The sequence below is a fragment of the Notolepis coatsorum genome (assembly GCF_963971535.1).
Source record: "Notolepis coatsorum genome assembly, chromosome: 13".
NCBI lineage: Eukaryota > Metazoa > Chordata > Actinopteri > Aulopiformes > Paralepididae > Notolepis > Notolepis coatsorum.
The window spans coordinates 34,477,636-34,504,785 of NC_140177.1; the positions used below are offsets into that span (position 1 = coordinate 34,477,636).

At 46.1% G+C, this 27,150-nt stretch overlaps 1 protein-coding gene across 1 annotated transcript in view; it reads left to right on the forward strand.

Moving 5' to 3' along the window:
* The window catches only part of ca8 (carbonic anhydrase VIII), a 74,044-nt gene that overhangs the window by 34,817 nt on the left and 12,077 nt on the right, over positions 1-27,150 (forward strand). Inside the window, exon 8 of the mRNA XM_084327299.1 lies at positions 24,754-24,940. Within this exon, the coding sequence (XP_084183425.1) occupies positions 24,754-24,888 (135 nt within the window). The 3' untranslated portion in view covers positions 24,889-24,940. The remainder of the gene's footprint in view (positions 1-24,753; positions 24,941-27,150) is intronic.

The following is a 27,150-nucleotide window of genomic DNA, read 5'->3' on the forward strand; positions in this document are numbered from 1 at the left end:
GTGTGCACACACACACACACACACACACACACACACACACACACACACACACACACACACACACACACACACACACACACACACACACACACACACACACACACACACACACACACACACACACAGAAGTTTTCGGTGTGTGCGTGTTGCGCACGGAGAGAGAGACTCTAGACTAGGATGTTTTAAGAGCGTATCTAGGATGTTTTATGAACGTGTCTAGGATGTTTTTAGGATGTTTTAGGAGCTTATCTAGGATGTTTTAGGAGTGTATTTAGAATGTTTTAGGATGTTTTAGGAGCTTATCTAGGATGTTTTAGTAATGTATTTAGGATGTTTTAGGAGCGTAGGATGTTTTAGGAGCGTAGGATGTTTTAGGAGTGTATTTAGGATGTTTTAGGAGTGTATCTAGGATGTTTTAGGAGTGTATTTAGGATGTTTTAGGATGTTTTAGGAGCGTAGGATGTTTTAGGAGCGTATCTAGGATGTTTTAGGAGCATATCTAGGATGTTTTAGGAGTGTATTTAGGATGTTTTAGGAGTGTATTTAGGATGTTTTAGGAGTGTATTTAGGATGTTTTAGGAGCGTAGGATGTTTTAGGAGCGTAGAATGTTTTAGGAGTGTATTTAGGATGTTTTAGGATGTTTTAGGAGTGTATCTAGGATGTTTTAGGAGTGTATTTAGGATGTTTTAGGATGTTTTAGGAGCATAAGATGTTTTAGGAGCTTATCTAGGATGTTTTAGGAGCGTAGGATGTTTTAGGAGCGTATCTAGGATGTTTTAGGAGCTTATCTAGGATGTTTTAGGAGTGTATTTAGGATGTTTTAGGAGTGTATTTAGGATGTTTTAGGAGTGTATTTAGGATGTTTAGGAGCGTAGGATGTTTTAGGAGCGTATATAGGATGTTTTAGGAGAGTATTTAGGATGTTTTAGGAGTGTATTTAGGATGTTTTAGGAGTGTAGGATGTTTTAGGAGCGTATCTAGGATGTTTTAGGAGCGTAGGATGTTCTAGGAGCGTATCTAGGATGTTTTAGGAGCTTATCTAGGATGTTTTAGGAGCGTAGGATGTTTTAGGAGTGTGTTTAGGATGTTTTATGAGTGTATCTAGGATGTTTTAGGAATGTATTTAGGATGTTTTAGGATGTTTTAGGAGCGTATTTAGGATGTTTTAGGAGCGTATTTAGGATGTTTTAGGAGCATAGGATGTTTTAGGAGCGTATCTAGGATGTTTTAGGAGCGTAGGATGTTCTAGGAGCGTATCTAGGATGTTTTAGGAGCTTATCTAGGATGTTTTAGGAGCGTAGAATGTTTTAGGAGTGTGTTTAGGATGTTTTATGAGTGTATCTAGGATGTTTTAGGAGCGCAGGATGTTTTAGGAGCTTATCTAGGATGTTTAGGAGAGTATCTAACATATCTACTACCCCTATCGTATCTTCAGAGAACTTTCAAAGGGAGTCCTTCTCAAAATCATTGCATGAGCTACACAAGGGGCTGCTGAGGGAAGAAAGGATTGACAGAGAGGATTGGGGGTGAAGGCTGAGAATGGTCTGACTGCTGAGGGGAGATAGGATGGACAGAGTGGATTGCGGTGGGGCGTCACAGTGTGTGTACATGATTAAAAGAGTTAGGTTACATTGTTTAACAAGTGTCACAAGTTGCCCACCCCACTAAAACAACATACACATACATCTATAGATCCGTCTCTGTATCTGTATTTGAATAGAAGACCGGAAGTTGTCATTTTAGTTTTTTTATTGTACAATACAAGATGTAAATGTATGTGTTCTAATCTAATAATACTTGGCAATGCAATTGTTGTGCCTTCAAAGCATCAAATGAATTTAATATTGGAATATGAAATATATTTCTACCTACTCATACTGTACTTTTCATCTCTCTCTCTCTACCAGTAATTACATGACAGTAATACGTTAACCTTTTTCTGCCTGTTTTATTTGATTTTATATTTTCATCTAAACTAAGATTTATGATCTATCTATCTATCTATCTATCTATCTATCTATCTATCTATCTATCTATCTATCTATCTATCTATCTATCTATCTATCTATCTATATCTATCTAGGACAGCCCTAGCAGACTCCACATGGTTCCTCAGTCATTAAAAGGCCAGATCTGAAGTGCACACTGTTACTGTAAGAAAGCTGATAAATCCAGCAAATGTGTGTGTTGTTTTGGCAGAGGGTCGGGCCAGCCAGCAAGGTAAACCCATGTGCCATGTTTGTCTTGGGCAGCAGTTACAGTAATCCATCTCCCATGTTGACTGTGGGAAAACACCATGTTTCCTGTTGGCAGAGAGGCCACACACCGGGCAACAATAACAGCCTGGTGTCCAGCAGGGTTTAACACCTGGGCTTAGAATACACATTAAACGACCTGACGCCCCACTCAGGAATCTCCTCTTCAACTTCAAACATCAAACTTCAAATTACTTTATTTTCCTTTCGGAACTTCATTTCCGAACAACACACACATTTGCTGGATTTTTAACAGTGTGTACTTCAGATCTGGCCTTTTAATGACACTCAGGAATCTCCTCTGATAACAACGAGGAAGATTTGAAGCCCAAGTCACACTGAGAAATCCTCTGAATGCCTTTTCTTTGGCTTTTGAATGACTTCCAGCTGTGGTTTCCCTGCATAAGTATTTCATTCAGAAAGGGTTCTAATAGTGTTCTTTCCCCCATACATTCCATGTGAAACCCACCTCGCTGAGAGCGTCGCCAGCTCAGCCAGCCTGTACAGAACGAACCCACAAGGCGCTCAACATGTTATTAAAACCTAATAATACATACATCTAATAATAGTTATTATAATCTACTCCATGAATTTCAATCATGAAGACTTATATTAGCTTAAAAAAGGCAGACAAACTCTACTTCACAAATAAAAAGATGGTAAACTGAGTTTTGGGTTTAATCAAAACATACTAGTAGCTTACTGTTGTCACGTGGGAGCCAGACTCATCAAAACATACTAGTACTCTTGTCATGTGGGAGCCAGACTCATCAAAACATACTAGTACTCTTGTCATGTGGGAGCCAGGCTCATTAAAACATACTAGTACTCTTGTCATGTGGGAGCCAGGCTCATTAAAACATACTAGTACGCTTGTCATTGATTGATTGATTGAATTGATTGAATTGATTGAATTGATTGATTGATTGATTGATTGATTGATTGATTGATTGATTGATTGATTGATTGACAACTTGAATAACAGATTGCAGAATGGGTACAATACAGTACGGGTCAATACACACAATTGTTAAGGGGATGCAGACCAGAGAAAGACTTTCGTCTTGTTTACATCAGGGTCCCCCATTTTCAATTCATAATGACATTTATGACATACGCAACATACAGATATATACTGTACAGTACTGTTATATTTGTGACATACAAGATATGAAAATATACAGTACTGTTAAACAGAGATCCTAACAGAAAATATATACATGCGTCATGTGGGAGTCAGGCTCATTAAAACATACTAGTACTGTTGTCATGTGGGAGACAGGCTCATTAAAACATACTAGTACTGTTGTCATGTGGGAGACAGGCTCATTAACTCATTCAGCACCTGAGGCCTAGAGCATCTTAGTTCCTACCACGCCAATGCTCTAAAACAGCGGTTCTCAACAGGGGTGCCGCGGCACCCTAGGGTGCCTCAGAGAGCTGCCAGGGGTGCTTTGAGATTAAAAAAAATTATAATAATAATTTAAATTCTTTTTGGATTACAGAAAATTATCACTAAAGTGCTATCTGTTGCAGCTGCACTGTTTTCCATGAAAATACCATATTTGGATAAGTTTGACCATTTCTCAAAATCTGAAAATCATTATTTAATAAAACACAGAAAAGGATCACCAAGTTACTCTGGATAAAAAAACCTTTACAGACAACATTGAGACAAAGCTTCCTGACACATCTCCATCCAAACTCTTGGAAGAACTCATTGAAATCTCATCTGATACATCCACCTGGAGAGCTCGTTTCAGAGTGTGGTGCTGAGTTCCAAGTATCTCATGATGCAGCAGTTAAGGTGTTGATACCATTCAGCACCACATATCTGTGTGAAGCTGGCTTTTCATCCATGACAGCTCTGAAAACAAAATATAGGGCCAAGTTGAGCCTTGAGGATGACATTGTCAAAGATCTCCCCACGTATTGACCGTATTAATAGCCAGCAGCAGCAGACCTCGCATTGAGCTATAAATGTCCACTGAGTGAACGAGTGCTTATTTTCTGTATTTATTTATATTTTTTGAGAAATGGTAACTTGGTGATCCTTTTCTGTGAAATGGTCACACTTATCCAAATATGCTATTTTTATGGAGAACAGTGCAGCTGCAACAAATAGCACGTTAGTGATCATTTTCTGTATTTAAAAAAAAAATACATGATTTTCAGTTTTTGAGAAATGGTCACAATTATCCAAATATGCTATTTTTATGGAAAAGAGTGCAGCTGCAACAGATAGCACTTTAGTGATACATTTCTGTAGTTTTATTTAAAGAAATGTGCTATTTGATTTACTACTACAAGCAGTGTAATGTCAACAGTACTAAGCCATTTAGACCTGAAACACCTGTTAATAATGCATTATATAGCCTGCATATACACACAAATGTGTTTCCCGGTTTCTTAAATAAACGTTATTTTGAAAGCAAGCACTTTTGTCATCATTGTAGCAAAAAAGACAGGACCGGAAAAGTCTTTATTGTATGTAGGGGTGCCCTGGAATATTTTATTGAACACAGGGGTGCCTTGGCAGCAGAAAGATTGAGAACCCCTGCTCTAAAAGATAGGAATAGGTGGCAGTGTTTGCAGGGCTATATATATACAATACTATGGCCCATTTGACATCAACTATCTATCGTTCAATATGTGAAAAAGAATAAATTGTTTCGTCAATACGTTCGCGTGTTATACCGTGGTGAATATTTAGAGTGATCCTGTCTAATCCCAGAAAACGACGATATGCCGCAAAACGTGAATTTCACTAAAAGCGTTGCCGTTTCTCGCCTGGACACGCTACTATTTCCAAATCAAATGTATACAGTAATAGGTATTATGTTTCATCATGAATGCATGAAAGGGGGTAGTTTTCTGATGCTTTGATCGTCACCAACGGCATACGTTGTGGAGTAACGTTACACACACACTGTTAGGGTTTGAAACCGACCTCAACAGCACGGCACAGACAGGTAGTTCAGAGTTAGCCAAACACTAGGGCGTATTTATTTACAGAATCAAAAAGAGTCAAGTAACAATTCTGAACAAAAAAAAAGGAGACTGCCTTCGGCAGAGTTATCTGCGGCTCTGCAGATCCTCCCGGTGTTAGAGGTGGGGAATCGGCGTAGACGCCGTTGTGGCTATGCAGATACTCCCAGCTCCAACTCGGAGTGGAAACGGAGAGGGAGAGAGATCAACAACAGTCCAACAGTACACAGAGGCAGTGCAGTTCAGTCCTCCCTTAGCTGAGTCCAGAACAAAACAAAACGGTACTTCTTCAGTGTTTATCCAAAACACACAATTTAGCTGAGTCCAGTGCAAACAAAAACGATACTCTTCAGTGTTATCCAAAACACACAATTTAGCTGAGTCCAGTGCAAACAAAAACGATACTCTTCAGTGTTATCCAAAACACACAATTTAGCTGAGTCCAGTGCAAACAAAAACGATACTCTTCAGTGTTATCCAAAACACACAATTTAGCTGAGTCCAGTGCAAACAAAAACGATACTCTTCAGTGTTATCCAAACACACAAAACAGATAATCCAAAAAAGGTTTGGTTCCAAAACTCACCAAAGCGCAAACGCGTAAAGCGGGCAACGAGGCGCAGCTCCAAACGGAGGATCAAGATATTCACCAGCGGCAATCCAAAGATGTCCTTGAGGGAAAGTAGACGAGGCACAACAACGGGGGGAAAGCAGGCAGAAGCAGTAGTATTCAAAACGACCCGACATCGATTGAAAGAAGGTCCCAGTATATGAAGCCTCTGGAGCGCTAATCACAAACTACGACAGGTGCGTGATGGAATTGGTAATCGCTCCAGAAGCGTGTGGCGGGGAATGCACCAATCAACACAGTACCTTAAAGGAGCGTGTGGCGGGGAACGAACCAATCCTCACAGTACCTCCCCCTCCACGGGAGCCACCCGGCGACCAGCCCGACCCGGCTCGTCCGGATGGGCACGATGGAAGTCGGTGATCAGGCCGGGGTCCATGATGAGCTGGCGGGAGACCCAGCTCCGTTCCTCCGTCCACCAGGTACTGGAACCCCCGACCCCGCCGTCGAACGCCCATCAACCGGCGGACCTGCCACTGGGGGTGTCCGTCCACCATCTCGGGAGGAGGCGGGTCCGGAGCAGGAGGCATCAGGGGACTGAGAGAGACAGGCTTAACCCGGGACACATGGAAAACGGGGTGAATGCGCATGGACGCAGGAAGCTTAAGACTCACCGCCGCCGGACTGAGTACCTTCAGAACCTCAAAAGGACCGACGAACCGGGGGTTAAGCTTCTTGGCCGAGGACCGAAGCGGAAGGTCCTTTGCGGACAGCCACACCCTCTGCCCAGGGTGGTACGTCGGCGCAGGGACCCGGCGCCGGTCAGCCCCACGACTGGCGCGCTCCGATGACCGGAGCAGCGCAGTCCTGGCGATCTCCCAGACCCGACGGCACCGGTCGAGATGGTCCTGTACGGAGGGAACTGCCACCTCCGACTCCTGTGCAGGGAAAAGAGGGGGTTGGTAGCCCAGGGATATTTCAAAAGGTGAGAGGCCGGTGGCGGAACTGACCATGGAGTTGATGGAGTACTCGACCCAGGGAAGGAAACGGCTCCAAGAAGCGGGTTTCTCGGCAGCCACACACCGAAGAGCAGACTCCACGCTCTGGTTCATCCTCTCCGTTTGTCCGTTAGTCTGGGGATGATAACCAGAGGAAAGACTGACCGTTGCCCCCAATCCCTTGCAAAAAGCCTGCCATACCTGGGAAGTGAACTGGGGCCCCCGGTCCGAGACGACGTCCTGGGGAAACCCATGGAGGCGGAACACGTGGTGTGTCAGGAGGTCCGCCGTCTCGGCCGCCGAGGGAAGCTTGGGAAGGGCCACGAGGTGAACCCCCTTGCTGAACCGATCCACCACGGTCAGTAGGCACGTGTTCCCCTGGGAAGAAGGAAGACCTGTGACGAAGTCCAACGCCACATGGGACCAAGGGCGGCTCGGAATGGGAAGCGGCTGCAATAGCCCGGAGGGTGCCTGGTGGGAGGCCTTGCTGCGGGCGCAGACCGCGCAGGCCAGTACGAACTCCTTGATGTCGTTCCTCATGGTGGGCCACCAGAATCGACGAGCCAGGAAGGAGAACGTGCGATGAACGCCTGGGTGGCAGGCGAACCGGCTGGTATGGCCCCACTGGAGGACCCGGGACCGGACTGAGTCGGGGACGAAGAGGCGATGAACCGGTACATTGCCTGGAGCACGATGGAAGCGTAAGGCATGCCTTACCACCCCCTCGATGCCCAAGGTGACCACTCCCACCACCCTGGCCTCTGGGAGGATGGGAGTCGGGTCCTCAGTGGTTGGAGCCCCCTTGGAGTGTAACCGGGACAGGGAGTCGGCCTTCGTGTTGCGGGAACCAGGGCGAAACGTCAGCGAGAAGTCGAACCGACTGAGGAAGCTGGCCCATCTTGCCTGCCGGCCATTGAGGCGCTTGGAAGCACGGATGTACGTCAAGTTCTTGTGGTCCGTCCAAATGGTGAATGGCTCCTCGGCCCCCTCTAGCCAATGACGCCACTCCTCCAAGGCAGCCACAACCGCCAGCAGCTCCCGATTGCCGATGTCATAGTTCCTCTCGGCAGGGAGGAAACGACGTGAGTAGAAGGCACACGGATGTACCTTCTGGTCCGTTGCCGACCGCTGAGATAAGATAGCCCCTAGTCCAGTATCCGAGGCGTCCACCTCTACGATGAACTGTCTCTTGGGGTCTGGATGGAGCAAGACCGGGGCGGTAGTGAACCTCTTCTTGAGGGAGCGGAACGCAGCACACGCCGCTGGGGACCAGTCGAACGGCATGGCGGGAGAGGTTAGCCTGGTCAGTGGTTCCGCCACCTGGCTGTAGTTCCGGATGAATCTTCGGCAGAAGTTGGCGAACCCGAGGAAGCTCTGTAACTCCTTCCGAGAGGTGGGTTCCGGCCACTCCTCCACGGCCCGGATCTTGCGAGGGTCAGCTCGGGTCAAGCCTCTCTCCACGATGAAGCCCAGGTAATCGACGGAGTCGGAGTGAAATCGGCACTTCTCTGCCTTGACGAAGAGCCGATTGTGGAGGAGGCGCTCCAGCACACGGCGGACATGCTGGATGTGTTCCTCGAGGGTCTCGAGGAAATGAGGATGTCGTCTAGGTATACCACCACAAACTCCTCCAGCATGTCACAAAGGACGTCGTTCATGAGCGCCTGGAATACCGCCGGAGCGTTGGTGAGGCCGAACGGCATTACCAGGTACTCGTAGTGGCCCCTGGGAGTCTTGAAGGCGGTCTTCCACTCATTGCCCTCTCGGATACGGACCAGATGGTAGGCACTCCGGAGGTCCAGCTTGGTAAAGACGGTAGCCTGGGTGAGAGGCTCGAAGGTGGAGTTCATGAGAGGAAGAGGGTACTTGTTCTTAATGGTGATCTCGTTGAGCTGGCGATAGTCGATGCAGGGTCGAAGGTCTCCGTCCTTCTTCCCAACAAAGAAGAAACCGGCCGCCACAGGGGAGGAGGAAGCCCGAATGAGGCCTGCTTCCAAGGACTCAGAGATATATCGATCCATCGCTGCCTTCTCAGGGACGGTCAGACTGTAGAGGCGGCTGCCGGGAAGGGGAGCCCCTGAGCGGAGGTTGATGGTACAGTCGTAAGGCCGGTGAGGCGGAAGGGCCTGAGCCCGGGACTTACTGAAAACCTCCTCGAGGTCGTGGTACTCGGGGGGTATAGTCGAGAGGTCCGGGGGCGGCTCACAAAGGCGAAGGACAGGACGCCGCCTGAAGACACTGGGCATGACAGGCGGAGCTCCACCCCCTGATGGTACCGGAGGACCAGGCGATGTGGGGCTCATGCAGCGCGAGCCAGGGCCTGCCCAGGACTACTGGGACAAGAGGGGATCTGGTGATGAAAAACTGGAGTCTCTCAACGTGGTTACCAGCAATGGTGAGAAGGACTGGACAGGTGCGTTGAGTGATGTCAGCCAGGCGGTGTTGGTCCAACGTGAACACCTCCAAGGGTCTCACGAGGTCCTCTAGCAGAATGTTGGCCTGGGTAGCAAACTCGAAATCCAGGAAACTCTCGTCAGCACCCGAGTCGATGAGTGCCTCCACCGTCGCCCGTTGGTCCGCCCAGGCCAGGGTGACGCTCATCAGACGACTAGGTGGTGCACGGTTCTGGGAACGAGAAAAACGGCTCACCAGGATCTCCCGGGGTCCCGGCGAGCCTGGTCTTTTGGCCGGGTGGGGCAGTTGGAGATACGGTGCCCATCCCGGCCGCAGTAGAGGCAAAGGCCGGACCTGGACCTGGCCTCCCGTTCAGCCGGGCTAAGGTGTGAGCGTCCCAGCTGCATGGGTTCCTCCTCGGGCACCGAACGGGAGGGGAAGGAACCACCAGTTGTGGTGGGAGCAGGACGGACCGCAGTACCGTCACGAGTGCGGGGGGTCTGGGGAACTTCTGGAGGTCCCAGTCGGGCTCTCTCACGCCTTCTCTCCCGGAGGCGTCCGTCGATGCGAATAGCGAGGCTGAATAGGTCCTCGAGGGACTCAGGTTCCTCACGGGTCGCGAGCTGGTCCCTTACAGCGTCGTTGAGCCCCCTCATGAAGGTGAGACGAAGCGCTTGATCGTTCCAACCGCTCTCCGTTGCCGCCAGTCTGAACTCCAGCACGTAGTCGGTGACCCCGCCACTGCCCTGCCGGAAGGTGCCCAACCGAGCTCCTGGGTCCTGGCCACGGGCTGGGTGGTGGAAAACCCTGCGGAGCTCTGCCACGAAGTCTGGATAGGAAAAACCGAAATCAGCCCCCATTGCCCAGGAGGCAGTAACCCACTGTGCTGCCCGGCCTGAGAGCAGGTTAGTCATGTAAGCCACTCGGGCTCCCTCTGAAGTGAATCGGCTGGGTTGATGAAGAAAAACCAACTCACATTGCATGATGAATGTGGCACAATCCTCGAAGTTACCATTGAACAACCGTGGTTCGGAGAGACGGGGGTCCCGAGGTGCGGGATCGGGAGGCGCGGGGCCTGCCACGGCTGCGGGTGGTGCTCTGGCCGAGACTCCTGAAGCAGGTGGGGTTACAAGCAGGGCGTTAAATGCTTCACTCAGAGTTTGCAATTGGTGAAGAATATCAGCCTGCTGATTACCCTGGGCTGTCTGCAGGGTAGCCAGAGAGCCAAGGGACTCCTGAATAGGCAGGACCTGGGCTCGGAGCTCCTGTACAGCAGCCGCAGCCGCACCTAACTGTAGGCTGTGGTCGTTGGATAATTCAATCTGGACCGCCAACGCTGTTCTGACTCTGTCTGTGTCGGCTGAGGTCGTCATGGTCGGGTCGTAATGTTAGGGTTTGAAACCGACCTCAACAGCACGGCACAGACAGGTAGTTCAGAGTTAGCCAAACACTAGGGCGTATTTATTTACAGAATCAAAAAGAGTCAAGTAACAATTCTGAACAACAAAAAAGGAGACTGCCTTCGGCAGAGTTATCTGCGGCTCTGCAGATCCTCCCGGTGTTAGAGGTGGGGAATCGGCGTAGACGCCGTTGCGGCTCTGCAGATACTCCCAGCTCCAACTCGGAGTGGAAACGGAGAGAGAGAGAGATCAACAACAGTCCAACAGTACACAGAGGCAGTGCAGTTCAGTCCTCCCTTAGCTGAGTCCAGAACAAAACAAAACGGTACTTCTTCAGTGTTTATCCAAAACACACAATTTAGCTGAGTCTAGTGCGAACAAAAACGATACTCTTCAGTGTTATCCAAAACACACAATTTAGCTGAGTCCAGTGCAAACAAAAACGATACTCTTCAGTGTTATCCAAAACACACAATTTAGCTGAGTCCAGTGCAAACAAAAACGATACTCTTCAGTGTTATCCAAACACACAAAACAGATAATCCAAAAAAGGTTTGGTTCCAAAACTCACCAAAGCGCAAACGCGTAAAGCGGGCAACGAGGCGCAGCTCCAAACGGAGGATCAAGATATTCACCAGCGGCAATCCAAAGATGTCCTGGGGGGAAAGTAGACGAGGCACAACAACGGGGTGAAAGCAGGCAGAAGCAGTAGTATTCAAAACGACCCGACATCGATTGAAAGAAGGTCCCAGTATATGAAGCCTCTGGAGCGCTAATCACAAACTACGACAGGTGCGTGATGGAATTGGTAATCGCTCCAGAAGCGTGTGGCGGGGAATGCACCAATCAACACAGTACCTTAAAGGAGCGTGTGGCGGGGAACGAACCAATCCTCACACACACGTTGCGATCGAGGTGAAATCATGGTTGGATCAAAGCAGGATTGATATAATTTAATCCTTACCTTCACTAGGAGGTACCCCAAAAAGAATATTCCAATTGTCTGATTGCGAGTCTAAGTACTGATCGCCAACATAATCCACCACAACAGATGCATCTGTGGCATTTGACGCTTCTCAATGCGATCGGGATACCCACTCGCCTCGCCTGACACAGAAAAGTGCGCCCGGAGACATTTGATCGTTGCACAGCCCAAGATATAAGGTTTCAAACGGTGCCTGATACTGCCACCTGGGAGGATGCGGCCGGTATTGCACTTTGGCATTCTCAGGATGATTCCCCATGTTAACCCCGAGTCTGTGTACCTGTAATGAATGGAAATATCGAATAAAATAAATAACGATGAAAACCCGACTATACTCGGGTCTGGCGCTGAACGGTCGGCGAGATAACCCGACTATCCTCGGGTCTGGCGCTGATTGAGTTAAAACATACTAGTACTGTTGTCATGTGGGAGTCAGGCTCATTAAAACATACTAGTACTGGCGGTTAGGTGGCCGAGCGGAGATTGCGTTCGTCACCAGCCCCGGAGCTGAGCTGGATTTGCCTGTTCGAATCCAGCTCACAGCTCCGGGGTTGTCACCAGCTTGGCTGGCCGTCTGCACTGATACAATTGGCTGTATCAGAGGGTGGGAGAAGCTGGCGGGGTGGGTCCGGGTCGTTGTAAACAGCGACTCCTACAGTTCGGTCGGGGCGCCTGCTAAGCGCGGATTGGACGTGAGGGGGATAGTGTGGTCCTCCCACACGCTACGCCCTCAATGAGAATCCGCGCTGCCAGGTGAAAAGAAGCAGTGATTGGCTGGACGTGTGTCGGAGGAAGCACGTGGTAGCCTCCACTCTCCCAGATGATCTGACTGTGGGGGGTAAGTGCGCAGCGACCAGGAAGGGACTGGGAATTGGCATACGACTAACATTGGGATGGGAGAAAATCGGAGGAAAAATGGAGGGGGAAAAAGACCAAAAAAAAAAAAAAAAAAACATACTAGTACTGTTGTCATGTGGAAGTCAGGCTCATTAATCCATACTAGTACTCTTGTCATGTGGGAGCCAGGCTCATTAACTCAATGGGGGCCATCCACGTAATATTACATGATTGCCCGACAACCGTTGGGTGCCAGACCATGTAATATTTCGTATTTGGTTCATTTTTCTTTTTTTTTTCTTTTATTATCCTATTTAATGCCATGGACCCGTATGTTGCCGTTAGAAGCCCTACTGCGACCCCGAGGGTGCAGTACCGGCCAGATTCTCCCAGGTGGCGGTATCGAGCTGCACTAAACCCTGTTCCAGTCCCTTGTGTTACACTGAAATGTCTCCGGGCGCAGATTTTTACTACACGGCAAGGCTATAGGTTCAATCGGTCACATCAAAACATCTACGGGACATCCGATGCATATGCTGTGATTGATTATGCCGTGGCCCTAATCGACATTGGATATACCAGATGTCGATCAAACAATTGGAATATTATTTTTGGAATACTCCCGGCCACAGGTAAGGACTATCTGACGTAAATTCTGGCTTGATTGTGCAATGTTTTCATACCGATCCAGCTGATTAGCGTTTTTAGCATTCAATACTAATGCCGTTACCCCCCCTTTCATGCATTCATGATGGAACATGATACCGATCAAATGCATTTGGATTTTTAACTCTAGCTTGTGTAGGGCCGAAACGCCAATCGATTTAACGTTATTAGCTTAGCGCCTTATAACTAGCCTTGCAGGAATGATCCCAGACCATTCCGATATAACGCTCATATTCATCACGGTATAAAACGGGAACGTATTGATGAAAAAAATATTTCTTTATGGCATATTGATGGGAAGGTTCATACTGTCAATTGACAATGACATTGGACCCATAGCTATAATATAAAATATAGATTTAGCTCTACAAACAAGGTGACACACTCCTATCTTTTAAAGCGTGGCCTAGCTAGAACAGGATGAGGCCAATAGCTGGCACTGATTGAGTTAAAACATACTAGTACTCTTGTCATGTGGAAGTCAGGCTCATTAGAAACTAGTACTGTTACTGTACTAGTACTGTTGAAGGAAGGTGTTTCACGCGCTCCAACCAAATAACACAAAAGGGACCTGTAGGATCATCTGGTACTTGAGTGCAGGGCAGTCTTTAATATACTACCATGATGCTTGGGTGTAGGGTAGTCTTTAATAAACTATTATCTGGTGCTTGGGTGTAGGGCAGTCTATAGACTAACATCAGACTTGGGGTAGGGCAGTCTATAATAGACTAACTTCAGACTAACATCAGAGAGATTTGATCCAAAGTAGAATGAAGTATCTCTCTGTTCTTCATTTACCTCTATCTAAGTTCATTGATCGTATAGTTTTCTATATCACCCTTCTCCTGCATTGGTTAGGTAGTTCTCAGATGTTCGGTTCAAGTAAGGAGAGACTGCTGACAAAGTGGTCAAAATAACTGCGGTGTTTATTAATACCACAGCTTAGGAATCAACAAGTACATCGTCTCTTTGGTTCAATCTAATTGTCTCTTTCATTCAATCTAATCGTCTCTTTCATGTGGCTGTTGTCCATGCTCGGATCAGCTAGGGTTGATCAGAGTTTTCTTCTCGGTGCTGGCGTTGTTGTCTCTTGGTTGTCCATGGCAACAACGAGTCCTCTCTTAGTGGTTCGCTGGTCTGGTTGTCAAAGCAACCTGGTCTCCGTGAGTATCGGTGCTCAGCAGAGAGCGCTCGTTTTTCGTCTCTCCTTTGGTGGTAGGCTTCTCCTGCTGCGAAGCGATTCGTCTGTCATCTGGTCTCAGGCCCTCTGTGTCACGGCTTGGCTCTCCCTCTGTCGGTGGAGGTTTTCAGCGCTCCAGCTGCTAGGCGATCTCTGTCATCGTCTGTGTCCATGGCTCTGTGTCTCCATGCTCTCAGGATCCTTCTCGCTGTGTCTCAGGCTCGGCTCTCGAGTTCTGTGTGTCTCTCCAGGTCCTTTCTGGTGTGTCTTCTTTTTTTGTGTGTCGCCATCAGCCCTTTTTATCAGGGGGAGAGAGAGAGAGAGAGAGAGAGAGAGAGAGAGAGAGAGAGAGAGAGAGAGAGAGAGAGAGAGAGGGGGAGGGGGAGAGAGAGAGCATCCCTGCCTGCCTATTCACGTCTATAATCTGCCTTTCCTTATTTGGCCATATTCCTTGTAGCCGGCTTGTCTCAACATGTTACACTTATTCTGCTGACACAACCGTTTCACCATAGAATCTTGCCGGGCTGTTTAATCATTGATTAGTTTAATGCGTGCCCTCTCTTCATGCTTCTTGTGACAACAGTTTTCATAGTCTATGGGGAGACAGACTGGCTCTTGATGCATAGATAATAAAACATGAGCTATTTCCATCTACAAACTCTTTACCATTCTGTATTTGCATTTTAGAATACTAAGATAATTCTTTATTGTCTAGCCAGTGACTCACTGTCTTGTCTTCAGTTGGGTCCACTTTTTACTTTATTTGATTGAACTATTTATCTTACTGTTTGTTTTTCCTATTCTAAAGTAATCTGTAATCTAGGTTGTAGCTCTATTTTGATCACTAAGTATTTTGTTCAGTATTAACAAACGATGTAACTGGTGGCATTCTACTGTGTAAGGGGAGATTTCCAAATAGTCTGTGTCACCTTTCTGACCCTGTCCGTTAGTCAGCAACAGCTGCCGTGTTGTAACCTGAAATTCCTTCCTTAGGGTAAATATGACCTTTTTGATCTCAACTGTTATTCTGAGTTTGGTTCCTGTTTCAACGATAATGATCTCCTCTCTTGTCAGTTGGAGGTGGCCTAAACCACAGCTGCTAACCAACCAGTGGAATGTGCATTAACGTCATAAACAGTCTTTTGCCCTATCTCCCTCTCAAGCCTAGGGTCACAGAAATAACTCACAAGGGGATATCTAAATGGCCCTTCTATCAATCAGCATTTTGTCTTTCTAATCATTACCTTGTACATTTCAGTTGGCTATGTTCATGTTTTCATTTAGAAATATACGACAATCCACCCTTAGGGGGTTTAATAACCTCCTATACAGCATCAATATTCTAAATTAAAACATGCTAAAATCATAATCATAATTTTTGCTAATATTTTTCAAAATTTCAAAAAAATCCAAAATTGACCCAAATCGAACTACAAAACCCCTTTCCATCTGTACAGTTACAAAATCATCATTTCACCTACCTTTTACTCCTTTCACAGTTTATACACATTATCAGTTATTATTATGACATCCAGTCTAGGTCCGTGTCTTTATACAAAAAGAATCATCGTACCATTCTCAGCTTATTTCAATTATGACTATCCATTATCCGTGTAATTAGCTTCAATGTCTATTTTGTGTAATGGACTCTGCAAGAAAAGATTTACCTCACACCAATATAAGACTAACAGTTCTAAACATTTGAGGGAAATTCAAACAAGCAACATAAATCATTTTTTCTCCTTGAAAAAACCACTGAGGCCTCAATTACCTCCCTGTCAGTTATCCCTATTTCAACCTTCCTGAGGCCTTTACTGCTAACTCGTTTTTGACCGTTTTGTTTCTTCTTGTTGTATTTTGTGCTAATCACCGCCTCTTCTTCGTTGTATGCAGGTCTCGGTACTGCTCCGATTCTCCACAGAAGGAAACGATTTTCCCTCTGTCCTTTTTGCATTTTGGATTATTATTTACAAAACACACAATAGATTGGAAACTTTTATTTTCGCAGATACATCTTTACTGTTCTGCATTTTGACAATACATTTTTCTCCAAATTATTTATCTATGTATTTCACAGCTTCTTAAGTTATTTATTCAATCAAATCACCTTTGTCTCATTTCTTTTTGTGCTGTACTGTTTTACTAGATTAAATATCTCAAGATCAACACAACTACCACTTCCACCCTTGAAAGTGGAATATCCATTATTTCACTATCAAATACCTTGTTTCCCGACAGCTCCTCGGTCCGGACAGTCAGCTCTAGACGAGGCCAATCACCAACAGAACCTATGTGCATGGTCAACAAACCACAGTCCCTTTAAACACACATCACACACACTCCGCCAGCTTTCAACAAGCCGGTGCAGAGTCTTCCATAAGTCAATCATCAAATTCACATGTCTGCACCCTACATAAACACTATTTCGGCCAATTTGCGACCAAAAACCTACAGAGCTTTCTATAGACAGAGAAATATGTTTCCCCAACCCTTACCATAACCCAAAAAGTGACACAACCGCCCAGATTCTACATCTGGACTCTTAATGAGCGGAAAACAAACCATGAACCAGCTCCCGTCCATTCCCAGTTTCCAGCTCATTATATCAGACCTCCTACCAGTCTCGCTGTGTCACCACCACCTGCTATCCCTGACCGGCGAGAGATCCCTCCCAGCCAGCCAGTTCCTAAAAAAATATAGTCAAACAAAAACAAAGAAAATTGTAAATAAACAAAAAAGTTGTGAGTGCCTACATGCTACACACCCATCCAACAGAATCAAACTATCATCTAGAGGCATAAATACCCCCGCAAAAACTAAGACAGCAAAATTAAAAATCCAAAAAGAAATAAAATAAGTAATGAAATATTGTTTTGTTGTGTTTCCTTTTTTTTTTTTTTTTTTTTTATTTAACTTCCACCCTTCGACCAAGTATGTAATCACTACTATAAATAGTCCTTTGTTTCTAACTCTGTCTAATATTAAATGTTCCATTGTTCCTGTCTAAAGCCATTAATTTCGTTAGTTTGATTAGCCCATGCAACATTCCCAGTTACTTCATCCCTCTATAGCCCCAACTTACCCTGGTTAGTCTTCCAAACCATTTTAGTAACTTGCACACTTAACCAAACCTTATCTATGTATCCTCGTCTCTATCCTTATTCTAATCAGTCTCATTTTCCATTTTAATTTATCAATAACTCTATTTACTCGAGCACCCAAAAGGCTTTGTTTGTGCATTTCCGCTTCGCTCTTATTCAACCTATGACCTATGCAGACACCCCCTAATTACACCCCCTCTGAAAATGTCCCAACTCTCCACATTTCCAGCAACTCCGTTTTCTGATGGACTCTTGCTTTCTATTGGACTCTTGCTGAGCCCTCCACCCTTTGTCACATGACCGAGCGAAATGGCCAACCTCCCCACAATCCCAGCACACAGCCGACGCCGGCCATCCCAGGGGTTCCAGTTTACCACGACTCCCGCAGTCTCTCGGCTGGCATCCCACAGTCCTCGCCAGGTCCACCCCTCTCCTGTCCTCTGGTCGCATGTCCTGTTGCCTGGAGGAGAGAGGGGCATACCTGTCCTTTTCTGCTGCCTCTCCTCGGGCCTTCTCTTGTTGGGAGGGGCCTAGAAACTCACCCCTCCTGCGGTTCTGTTCACCCTGTCGCGGCCCAGTTCCCTGTCCGGGCAACGGGGCACAGGGCACTCTTTGATCCCGGCGGCCTAGGTCAGGCGCCCGAAGCATGATCTCAACAGCTGTCGCTTCTAGTAGCGCAGCCTTTCTTGCCAGTTCTCGTTCCAATCTCTGAGTCTCGTGTGCGGCTTGACCGATCTCCAGCTGTGTCTTCATCAGATCTCGATGAACTGCCTCGTGTTGTTCGAACGCTGTCACAAACGCTCTCTGTTGTCTATAGTATGCTGCCTCTTCCCCCATCTCAGCACTGGCGGTTTGACTTCCCATCGCTGGGCTCCGCCTCTCATCTTGGCTTTGGTGCTGAGGGCAGGGTGGACATGGGAAACGGGTGGGCTGTAGAAACTGTTCGTGTATTCCATACCTGCTGTCGGTCTCAGTTCCAGCCATCCAGCCAGAGTGGACTTCGTGGGACTGCTGTAACCTCAGTCTCTTTTTCTGCCCCTTGGTTAAACCGCAGTCGCCTGCAATGGACACTCCAGCTTGAATCGGTTCTGGTTGGAGTAACACCGTTGTCACTGGTTCACTCCCCTGTATTGGAACCAAAGTCAACATTTCAAGTCCTTCTGTCGTACTGGTCACATGAGAGAAGTCCCAATCAATCAGATCATTATCACTGGTAAAGTCTATCTGGGAAATGTCTGCAGAGGCTCTCGGCCTTCTCCCCCCAATGGCCTGATCACTAAGGCCCTTCTCCATATTGTTGTTGTTGTTATTCTATTGTTATTGCATCTAACGCTTCAGTTATTCCTATCAATGTTCCACTAAGGTGAACTTCCTATGTTACTGTCATTCACTCCACCCTTTCAAACACTCCTGCAATTACCGTTTGAAAAAACAAGTTTCTCTGTCTTTCACTATTCCCACTTACTTGAGTTAAAACACTCACACTGTCAAAATTTTACTGTGCAGACAAGGATTGATAACTGGCTTATCATTCATACTTATACCAAGGCTCATTACAGCCGTTTCCCTAGTTGGCTTATGGAAATCGTTAGAGCTCCTGTCCGGCCGAGCACCTGTACAGAAAGAAAGCAAAAACATCCAGACTTAATACAGTGGCATTTCCCTGTTATTTCCACTATTCGTTATGCATTGGAAATGTCGGGCAACACTATACTAAAATGCTTAGAGAGACACAGTGTGATCTGTTTGAATAATAACGATACAGCTTATCTTGATTGTCCGTTCCTTCAACAGGAACACTGGAGGTTTCCAATCCCCTGTGTGTTCTCTCCACCTGATTTTCTGGGAAATATAATCATTAGTCCCATGCCTATCAATTGTCTAATAATCTTTTGTAAACCTGGCCTTTCATCCGTTCCAATCTCTCTTTGCTTGATGAATCTGTTCATCCTAATCTTATTTCTTACTTTAAATGCCCGATTAGCGTATCGACTAAATGTATTATTCGCTTTTGCTTCACACTCCTCATACAACATCAATTTCATTCACACTCCTCATACAACATCAATTTCATTCATCCTTACACACAACCATTACCCCCTCACAACACTTAATAAAAATCAATTAGTGTTGTTACTGCTACCAACCACAAATCAGGGAAAACAATAAACTTTTAGCAACTTAGATCACTAAAACCCTGACCGACACATAGTACAGCTGGCCACGTTAATAAATTCACGGACACCCGCACTATGCCACCGCAATATTCACCCAGTTCCCTGAATACACAAAGAACCGCCAACTCACAGCCCAAAGCGTTCCCCCTCCAGTTTCGAACCTGAACGGAAACACCCCAAGCTTTATCACACCAAGAATATCACAAATCATCCTACCACCACCTGCACCCAGACAGGCCAGCGCCCATCCGGTACCTACTTCACATACACAATAACAACGCAGTCCAAATAAACCTACAAACCAATAACCACAACATGCCGCAAACTAGGGATGGAGAACCACAGGGAGAAATACAAGGAGAGACAGAGGGGGGCGGAGGGAAAAGAAAAAGGAGGGAGGGATACAGGGATCCAGGGACTGAGGGGAGGAAAGGGGGGGGGGGCACACAATGCAACATTAACTATTACCAAAACCGTCTACACTCAATCAGCAGATCACTCCGTATTGCCTGGTCCCGCTTACCCACAGGACTCCAAACACCATCACCATCTTCTGCTGCCAACTTTAACTCAAATCAACCTTAACTTTAATCAGACTAAAAGAGTCCGCATGGAGACATTCAATTTATCCTTATGTAATCCTATTTTAGCAAGTAACACTATATTAATATAACCAACACTCCAAGCCCACCATAAAGACAATCCATCCTATACAAAACTCCCCTTGCGCACCCGTCATCTCACAAAGTCAAGCTGGGAGATAGGGATGGAGCGGAGGGGGGCGGGGGGAGGGGGGGAGGGAGAGAGGGAGGGAGGGAAGGAGGGAGAGAGGGAGGGAGGGAGGGAGGGAGGGAGAGAGTGTGAACGAGGAAGGAAGAGACAGAGGAAAAAGGGGGGGGGGGGGGGGTTCACGCCAAATCCCATCACAAAACGCCGCTGCTCTCACTTCAACCATACTTGGCCCATAACAAATACAGATTTATAATCAAACAAGTATACACATCCATCATCAATAACTGAAAAAACCGAATATAAAGAATTTACAAATCTCCACAGATGGTCGCTACTCAAAACCTATAATAACCACCAACGTTCTGCCGTTGCCTACTGCACCTCGTTTTACCTGTAAAAGAGAGGTGTAACTATCAAAGAGGCAACACTGCCCTCCACTGGAACGTACGCTCATCACCCCTATTGCACCACAGTTCTCACCACGTCCTGCAGGAGGCGCCCACGCCTCCCCCGCAAGTGCGTCATCACGCCGTACCATACCAAGACGACAACTTGACGTTCCACCTCAACCACAAAACTACAATTCCCAGAATCCTCTACACCGGAAGTCCCTGTCCACCGCCTCTCTAAGATCCCGCGCCAGCCACCAAAACCGGAAGTCCCTGTCCACCGCCTCTCTAAGATCCCGCGCCAGCCACCAAAGAGTAGCAACACGCGATATTCTCCGAGAGTCCAATCATGCTATATTGTTAGCACAGGTAGCTTAGCATCTTAGCTTCGTTAGCTCAGCACTGCTAGCTCCTATTAGCTTAGCTTAGTACCCAACATCACTCCTCCTAAACGGCCCAGTCTCCTGTTGATCCGAGCGGCACAACACATCGCAACGTTTACACAACCCCTGCTTTCCCCCGCAACATAACTTTAATCCTATTAAGCCCCCGTACACAGAACATATATCATTATCCTTATTCTAGCACGCTCGCCCGATTGGCCCCGCCTGACCGAAATACACAGTATATCAAACGCACCCCCAGCCCCGACGCTCCCAGTGACGTCATCAGCTCCAAAATCTCCGTTTCTTTTGATCGTTACTACATTACTTTTAGACTTTATCCCCACCGTTTTGAAAAATTTCAACAAACATTACACATCATCTAGGTTCCATCACACTTGCCATTCATTCAATTCACTCGAAAACGCAACACAGCGTCCACACGTTAGTCCCGATGCCCTCAGCTAACGCGGGCAGCTAAACAAACGCCTCTCTTCTTCCGGACAGGGGTGCGGTTTCTCCTGCTGCCGCCTTGACCACCAGTGTTTATAATAATACAAAAAATACCTTGGCATTCACTCAGAGCTCCTAACATTCATCCATTCAAACACATATACTTAGCAAAACAATGTCCCATTCATAAGCATACCATTCATTTGCGCACATTCATCCTAAACGCATTTCCTACCTCGCTTTTTTTTTTCTTTTTTTTTTTTTTTACACAACATTCTCCTATGTTCTAATCACATGTGCAGTATCTACTTCCAAAGTGCTTTACTCCAAAGGTTACTTTCCCAACGTCATCCTAACTCCCCATCCTCTCAATCTTAGTAGATTATGTCGGGCCACGATATAACAGCTCCGCATGAAACGTCTTTCAAAACTCGCCTGTCACACGCGCCGATCCTAAGAGTGAAGCCTCGACGGTCTGGCAAAAAGCAACCAATTAATCCCTATTGTACTCTGTTCTCAGTATACCCTACACTCCGTTCTCTGTTCTCTTCGTGGAACCAGGCTATCCCTGTACTACACCACGGTTCTCTCATTAAACTCTTTACCTTACCCTCTAATGAACCACTCCGTCACTCACAGTCCCACGTCCCGCTATCTGTGACTAATCCCCGTTCTACCGCTTCCACGCCGGTCCCCTCAAATATTTTACCTATCCCTAGCCTATCCTCCTAAGCTAACTAAATATAGACATCTATATCCTCATCCTAACCGAACATCCCCTATCCCCTACGCTTCCTAAGTGCAGCGCCGGCGTGTGGCTGAGACCAGAGTCAGGTTGTGAACCCTGAACCCCGATCCCCTCCAACACCAACTTTATCCTGGTCCATCTCATTTCTACCTAATGCAATAGCAACCCCAAAATGCGAGACTGCTTCGACCATTACCAATCTTAAACGCCATCACTACTTACCTAGTCCTGCTGGCCTGTCGAAGTGGTGATGATTATTTTATTTCAGTCGTAGAGGCGTCGACGAGGTCCATCTTCCAGAAGTAGCTTTCAGTCGTCTCCAACCGGTTCCGGTCGAATGCAGCACGGGTCACCGCACCAATTGAAGTATCTCTCTGTTCTTCATTTATCTCTATCTAAGTTCATTGATCGTATAGTTTTCTATATCACCCTTCTCCTGCATTGGTTAGGTAGTTCTCAGATGTTCGGTTCAAGTAAGGAGAGACTGCTGACAAAGTGGTCAAAATAACTGCGGTGTTTATTAATACCACAGCTTAGGAATCAACAAGTACATCGTCTCTTTGGTTCAATCTAATTGTCTCTTTCATTCAATCTAATCGTCTCTTTCATGTGGCTGTTGTCCATGCTCGGATCAGCTAGGGTTGATCAGAGTTTTCTTCTCGGTGCTGGCGTTGTTGTCTCTTGGTTGTCCATGGCAACAACGAGTCCTCTCTTAGTGGTTCGCTGGTCTGGTTGTCAAAGCAACCTGGTCTCCGTGAGTATCGGTGCTCAGCAGAGAGCGCTCGTTTTTCGTCTCTCCTTTGGTGGTAGGCTTCTCCTGCTGCGAAGCGATTCGTCTGTCATCTGGTCTCAGGCCCTCTGTGTCACGGCTTGGCTCTCCCTCTGTCGGTGGAGGTTTTCAGCGCTCCAGCTGCTAGGCGATCTCTGTCATCGTCTGTGTCCATGGCTCTGTGTCTCCATGCTCTCAGGATCCTTCTCGCTGTGTCTCAGGCTCGGCTCTCGAGTTCTGTGTGTCTCTCCAGGTCCTTTCTGGTGTGTCTTCTTTTTTTGTGTGTCGCCATCAGCCCTTTTTATCAGGGGGAGAGAGAGAGAGAGAGAGAGAGAGAGAGAGAGAGAGAGAGAGAGAGAGAGAGAGAGAGAGAGAGAGAGAGAGAGAGAGAGGGAGAGGGGGAGGGGGAGAGAGAGAGCGTCCCTGCCTGCCTATTCACGTCTATAATCTGCCTTTCCTTATTTGGCCATATTCCTTGTAGCCGGCTTGTCTCAACATGTTACACTTATTCTGCTGACACAACCGTTTCACCATAGAATCTTGCCGGGCTGTTTAATCATTGATTAGTTTAATGCGTGCCCTCTCTTCATGCTTCTTGTGACAACAGTTTTCATAGTCTATGGGGAGACAGACTGGCTCTTGATGCATAGATAATAAAACATGAGCTATTTCCATCTACAAACTCTTTACCATTCTGTATTTGCATTTTAGAATACTAAGATAATTCTTTATTGTCTAGCCAGTGACTCACTGTCTTGTCTTCAGTTGGGTCCACTTTTTACTTTATTTGATTGAACTATTTATCTTACTGTTTGTTTTTCCTATTCTAAAGTAATCTGTAATCTAGGTTGTAGCTCTATTTTGATCACTAAGTATTTTGTTCAGTATTAACAAACGATGTAACTGGTGGCATTCTACTGTGTAAGGGGAGATTTCCAAATAGTCTGTGTCACCTTTCTGACCCTGTCCGTTAGTCAGCAACAGCTGCCGTGTTGTAACCTGAAATTCCTTCCTTAGGGTAAATATGACCTTTTTGATCTCAACTGTTATTCTGAGTTTGGTTCCTGTTTCAACGATAATGATCTCCTCTCTTGTCAGTTGGAGGTGGCCTAAACCACAGCTGCTAACCAACCAGTGGAATGTGCATTAACGTCATAAACAGTCTTTTGCCCTATCTCCCTCTCAAGCCTAGGGTCACAGAAATAACTCACAAGGGGATATCTAAATGGCCCTTCTATCAATCAGCATTTTGTCTTTCTAATCATTACCTTGTACATTTCAGTTGGCTATGTTCATGTTTTCATTTAGAAATATACGACAAGAACATAGATATATAACAAAAAACTTTTATTGAAGACGTCCTGAACTCCCCTCCCCTCTCCTCTCCTCTCCTCTCCTCTCCTCTCCTCTCCTCTCCTCTCCTCTCCTCTCCTCTCCTCTCCTCTCCTCTCCTCCTCTGCCAGATAGATGAGAAACTAGGCTAGAATGGACTCAAATGAAATGACAGACTTTCTCTCTCTCTCATCATCCATTATTCTGAACTCAACTGTCACTCACCCCTCTCTCTCTCTCTCTCTCTCTCTCTCTCTCTCTCTCTCCTCTCTCTCCCTCTCTCTCATCCTCCATTATTCTGACCTCAACTGTCATTCACCCCTCTCTCTCTCTCTCTCTCTCTCTCTCTCTCTCTCTCTCTCTCTCTCTCTCTCTCTCTCTCTCTCTCTCTCTCCAGATTGAGGAGTTTCGAAGGCTGCGGTCTCATGTCAAAGGGGCGGAGCTTCCAGAAGGGAATGATGGGATGTTAGGGGACAACTTTCGTCCCACTCAGCCGCTGAGTGACAGGACGGTCCGTGCAGCGTTCCAATGACCCCGCCCCTTCCCCATACAGACTGTGGAACCTACAAACACTCTCTTAAAAGGTAATAGTGATAATAGTAACATTATACTGACATCTGGGAGTGTGACTGAGCATTTGGAGGAACTTGTACTTCTATTCTATTCTATTTTAGAGAACTTTGTGCTTTTACTTCACTACAAGTAGATATCAGATTTATTTGTGTTCCACTTCTATTCCAACTCCCAATACTTTGAGTTTAAAAATACCAACTTTAGCTCACTGTCCCAATACTAGACCAACTGTAACTTACTGTCCCAATACTAGACCAACTGTAACTTACTGTCCCAATACTAGATGAATTGTAACTTACTGTCCCAATACTAGACCAACTGTAACTCACTGTCCCAATACTAGATGAATTGTAACTTACTGTCCCAATACTAGACCAACTGTAACTCACTGTCCCAATACTAGACCAACTGTAACTTACTGTCCCAATACTAGACCAACTTTAGCTCACTGTTTAGGACCCAAGACGAAAGTCTTTTTCTGGTCTTCATCCTCTTAGCCAGGCACGTGCACACATACAGTAGAGCCCAAAGGGTGCTGCTCGAGCACCTGCCCTTTTGTGCCTCATAAAAAAGTGCCCTTTTTATGGCATTTTCTTTTTATTTAAAAAATCTTTTTACATTTTTTTTTTTAAGTTTAAGTCAGTGATAAAATTGTCTTCCAAGGATAAGTGAGCTCCTGCATTGATTATTATAGTTCAATATTCAATAATTGATCACCACGTGCACAGGCCCAGTGCCCTTTTCAGCCTTTGAGCACCTGCCCCTCTTGCTTGATTGATTGATTGAACATTTTATTAACAGATTGCAGAATGGGTACAATACAGTACAACTCAATACACATAATTGTTAAGGGGATGCAGACCAGAGAAAGACTTTCGTCTTGTTTACATCAGGCTCCCCCATTTTCAATTCATCATAACATATATTATGACATACATGACATACAGATAGACAGTACTGCTACATCCAGGGCCGCCTGGGAGAAATGCGAGGCCCTGTGCGAGATTTAAACGCGAGCCCCCCCCCCCCCTAAAAGGTAAAAAAAAAATATATATATATATATATATATTTTTTTTTTTCATACAGTCAACATATTCTTAAATAATAGCGCTGCCCGAGGCTAGGCATGATACAGTCAACATATAGCAAGAGAGAGAGCGAGAGAGAGCTCCCGTTCTACAGTCAATATACAGTGTTATCGCTGCACAGACCCGGCAATGCCCCTGACCCTCCACCAGAGCAAGGCCAGAGAGAGAGAGAGAGCGAGAGAGAGACACATTGGAAAGAAACAACCCAAAACAAATTGAAATGCTATTTGGCCCTAAACAGAGAGTACACAGTGGCAGAATACCTGAGCACTGTGACTGACCCAATACTAAGAAGATCCTTGACTAGGTACAGACTCAGCGAGCACAGCCTAGCCATCGAGAATGGCCGCCATAGGCAGACCTGGCTCCCAAGCGAAGACAGACCCACTGCACACAAGATGAGGTGGAAACCAAGCTCCACTTCTTAACAACCTGCCCACTATACCAAGACATACTTCCCACAAATTGCAAACACCCAAAGAGACTTTGAAAACATCGACAATAACTCAAAACTCCCATACCTACTGGGAGAAATACAAGAATGTGAAATAAAGCCCATTTGAATTGAAGAGAGAGAGATAGATAGAGCATGTCTGTGTGTGTTAGAAAGAGAGAGATAGAGAGAGAGCATGTGTGTTTGTGTGTGTGTGTGTGTTTGAGAGAGAGAGCATGTATATGTGTGTTAGAAAGAGAGAGACATATATAGAGCATGTCATTTTGTGTGTTAGAGAGAGATATAGAGCATGTCTGTGTGTGTTAGAAAGAGAGAGATAGAGAGAGAGAGCATGTCTGTTTGTGTGTGTGTGTTAGAGAGAGAGCATGTATATGTGTGTTAGAAAGAGAGAGAAATATATATAGAGAGAGAGCATGTGTGTTTGTGTGTTGGAGAGAGAGAGCATGTCTGTGTGTGTGTGTGTGTTAGAGAGAGAGCATGTATGAGAGAGATAAGCAAAGATGAGCCCCTAAAGGATATTCAACTTTTAATGGAAGAACAAAACAGAAGGAAAAGATAACTTCACAAAGGCAACATGAATATACATAGATCCAAAAGGACAAAGATCAACACTTAAATCCAAAGAGATGAGGGTCTATACTAGTGGTCTGCAAGGGCCTTGAAATAAAGCCTGAGCCCT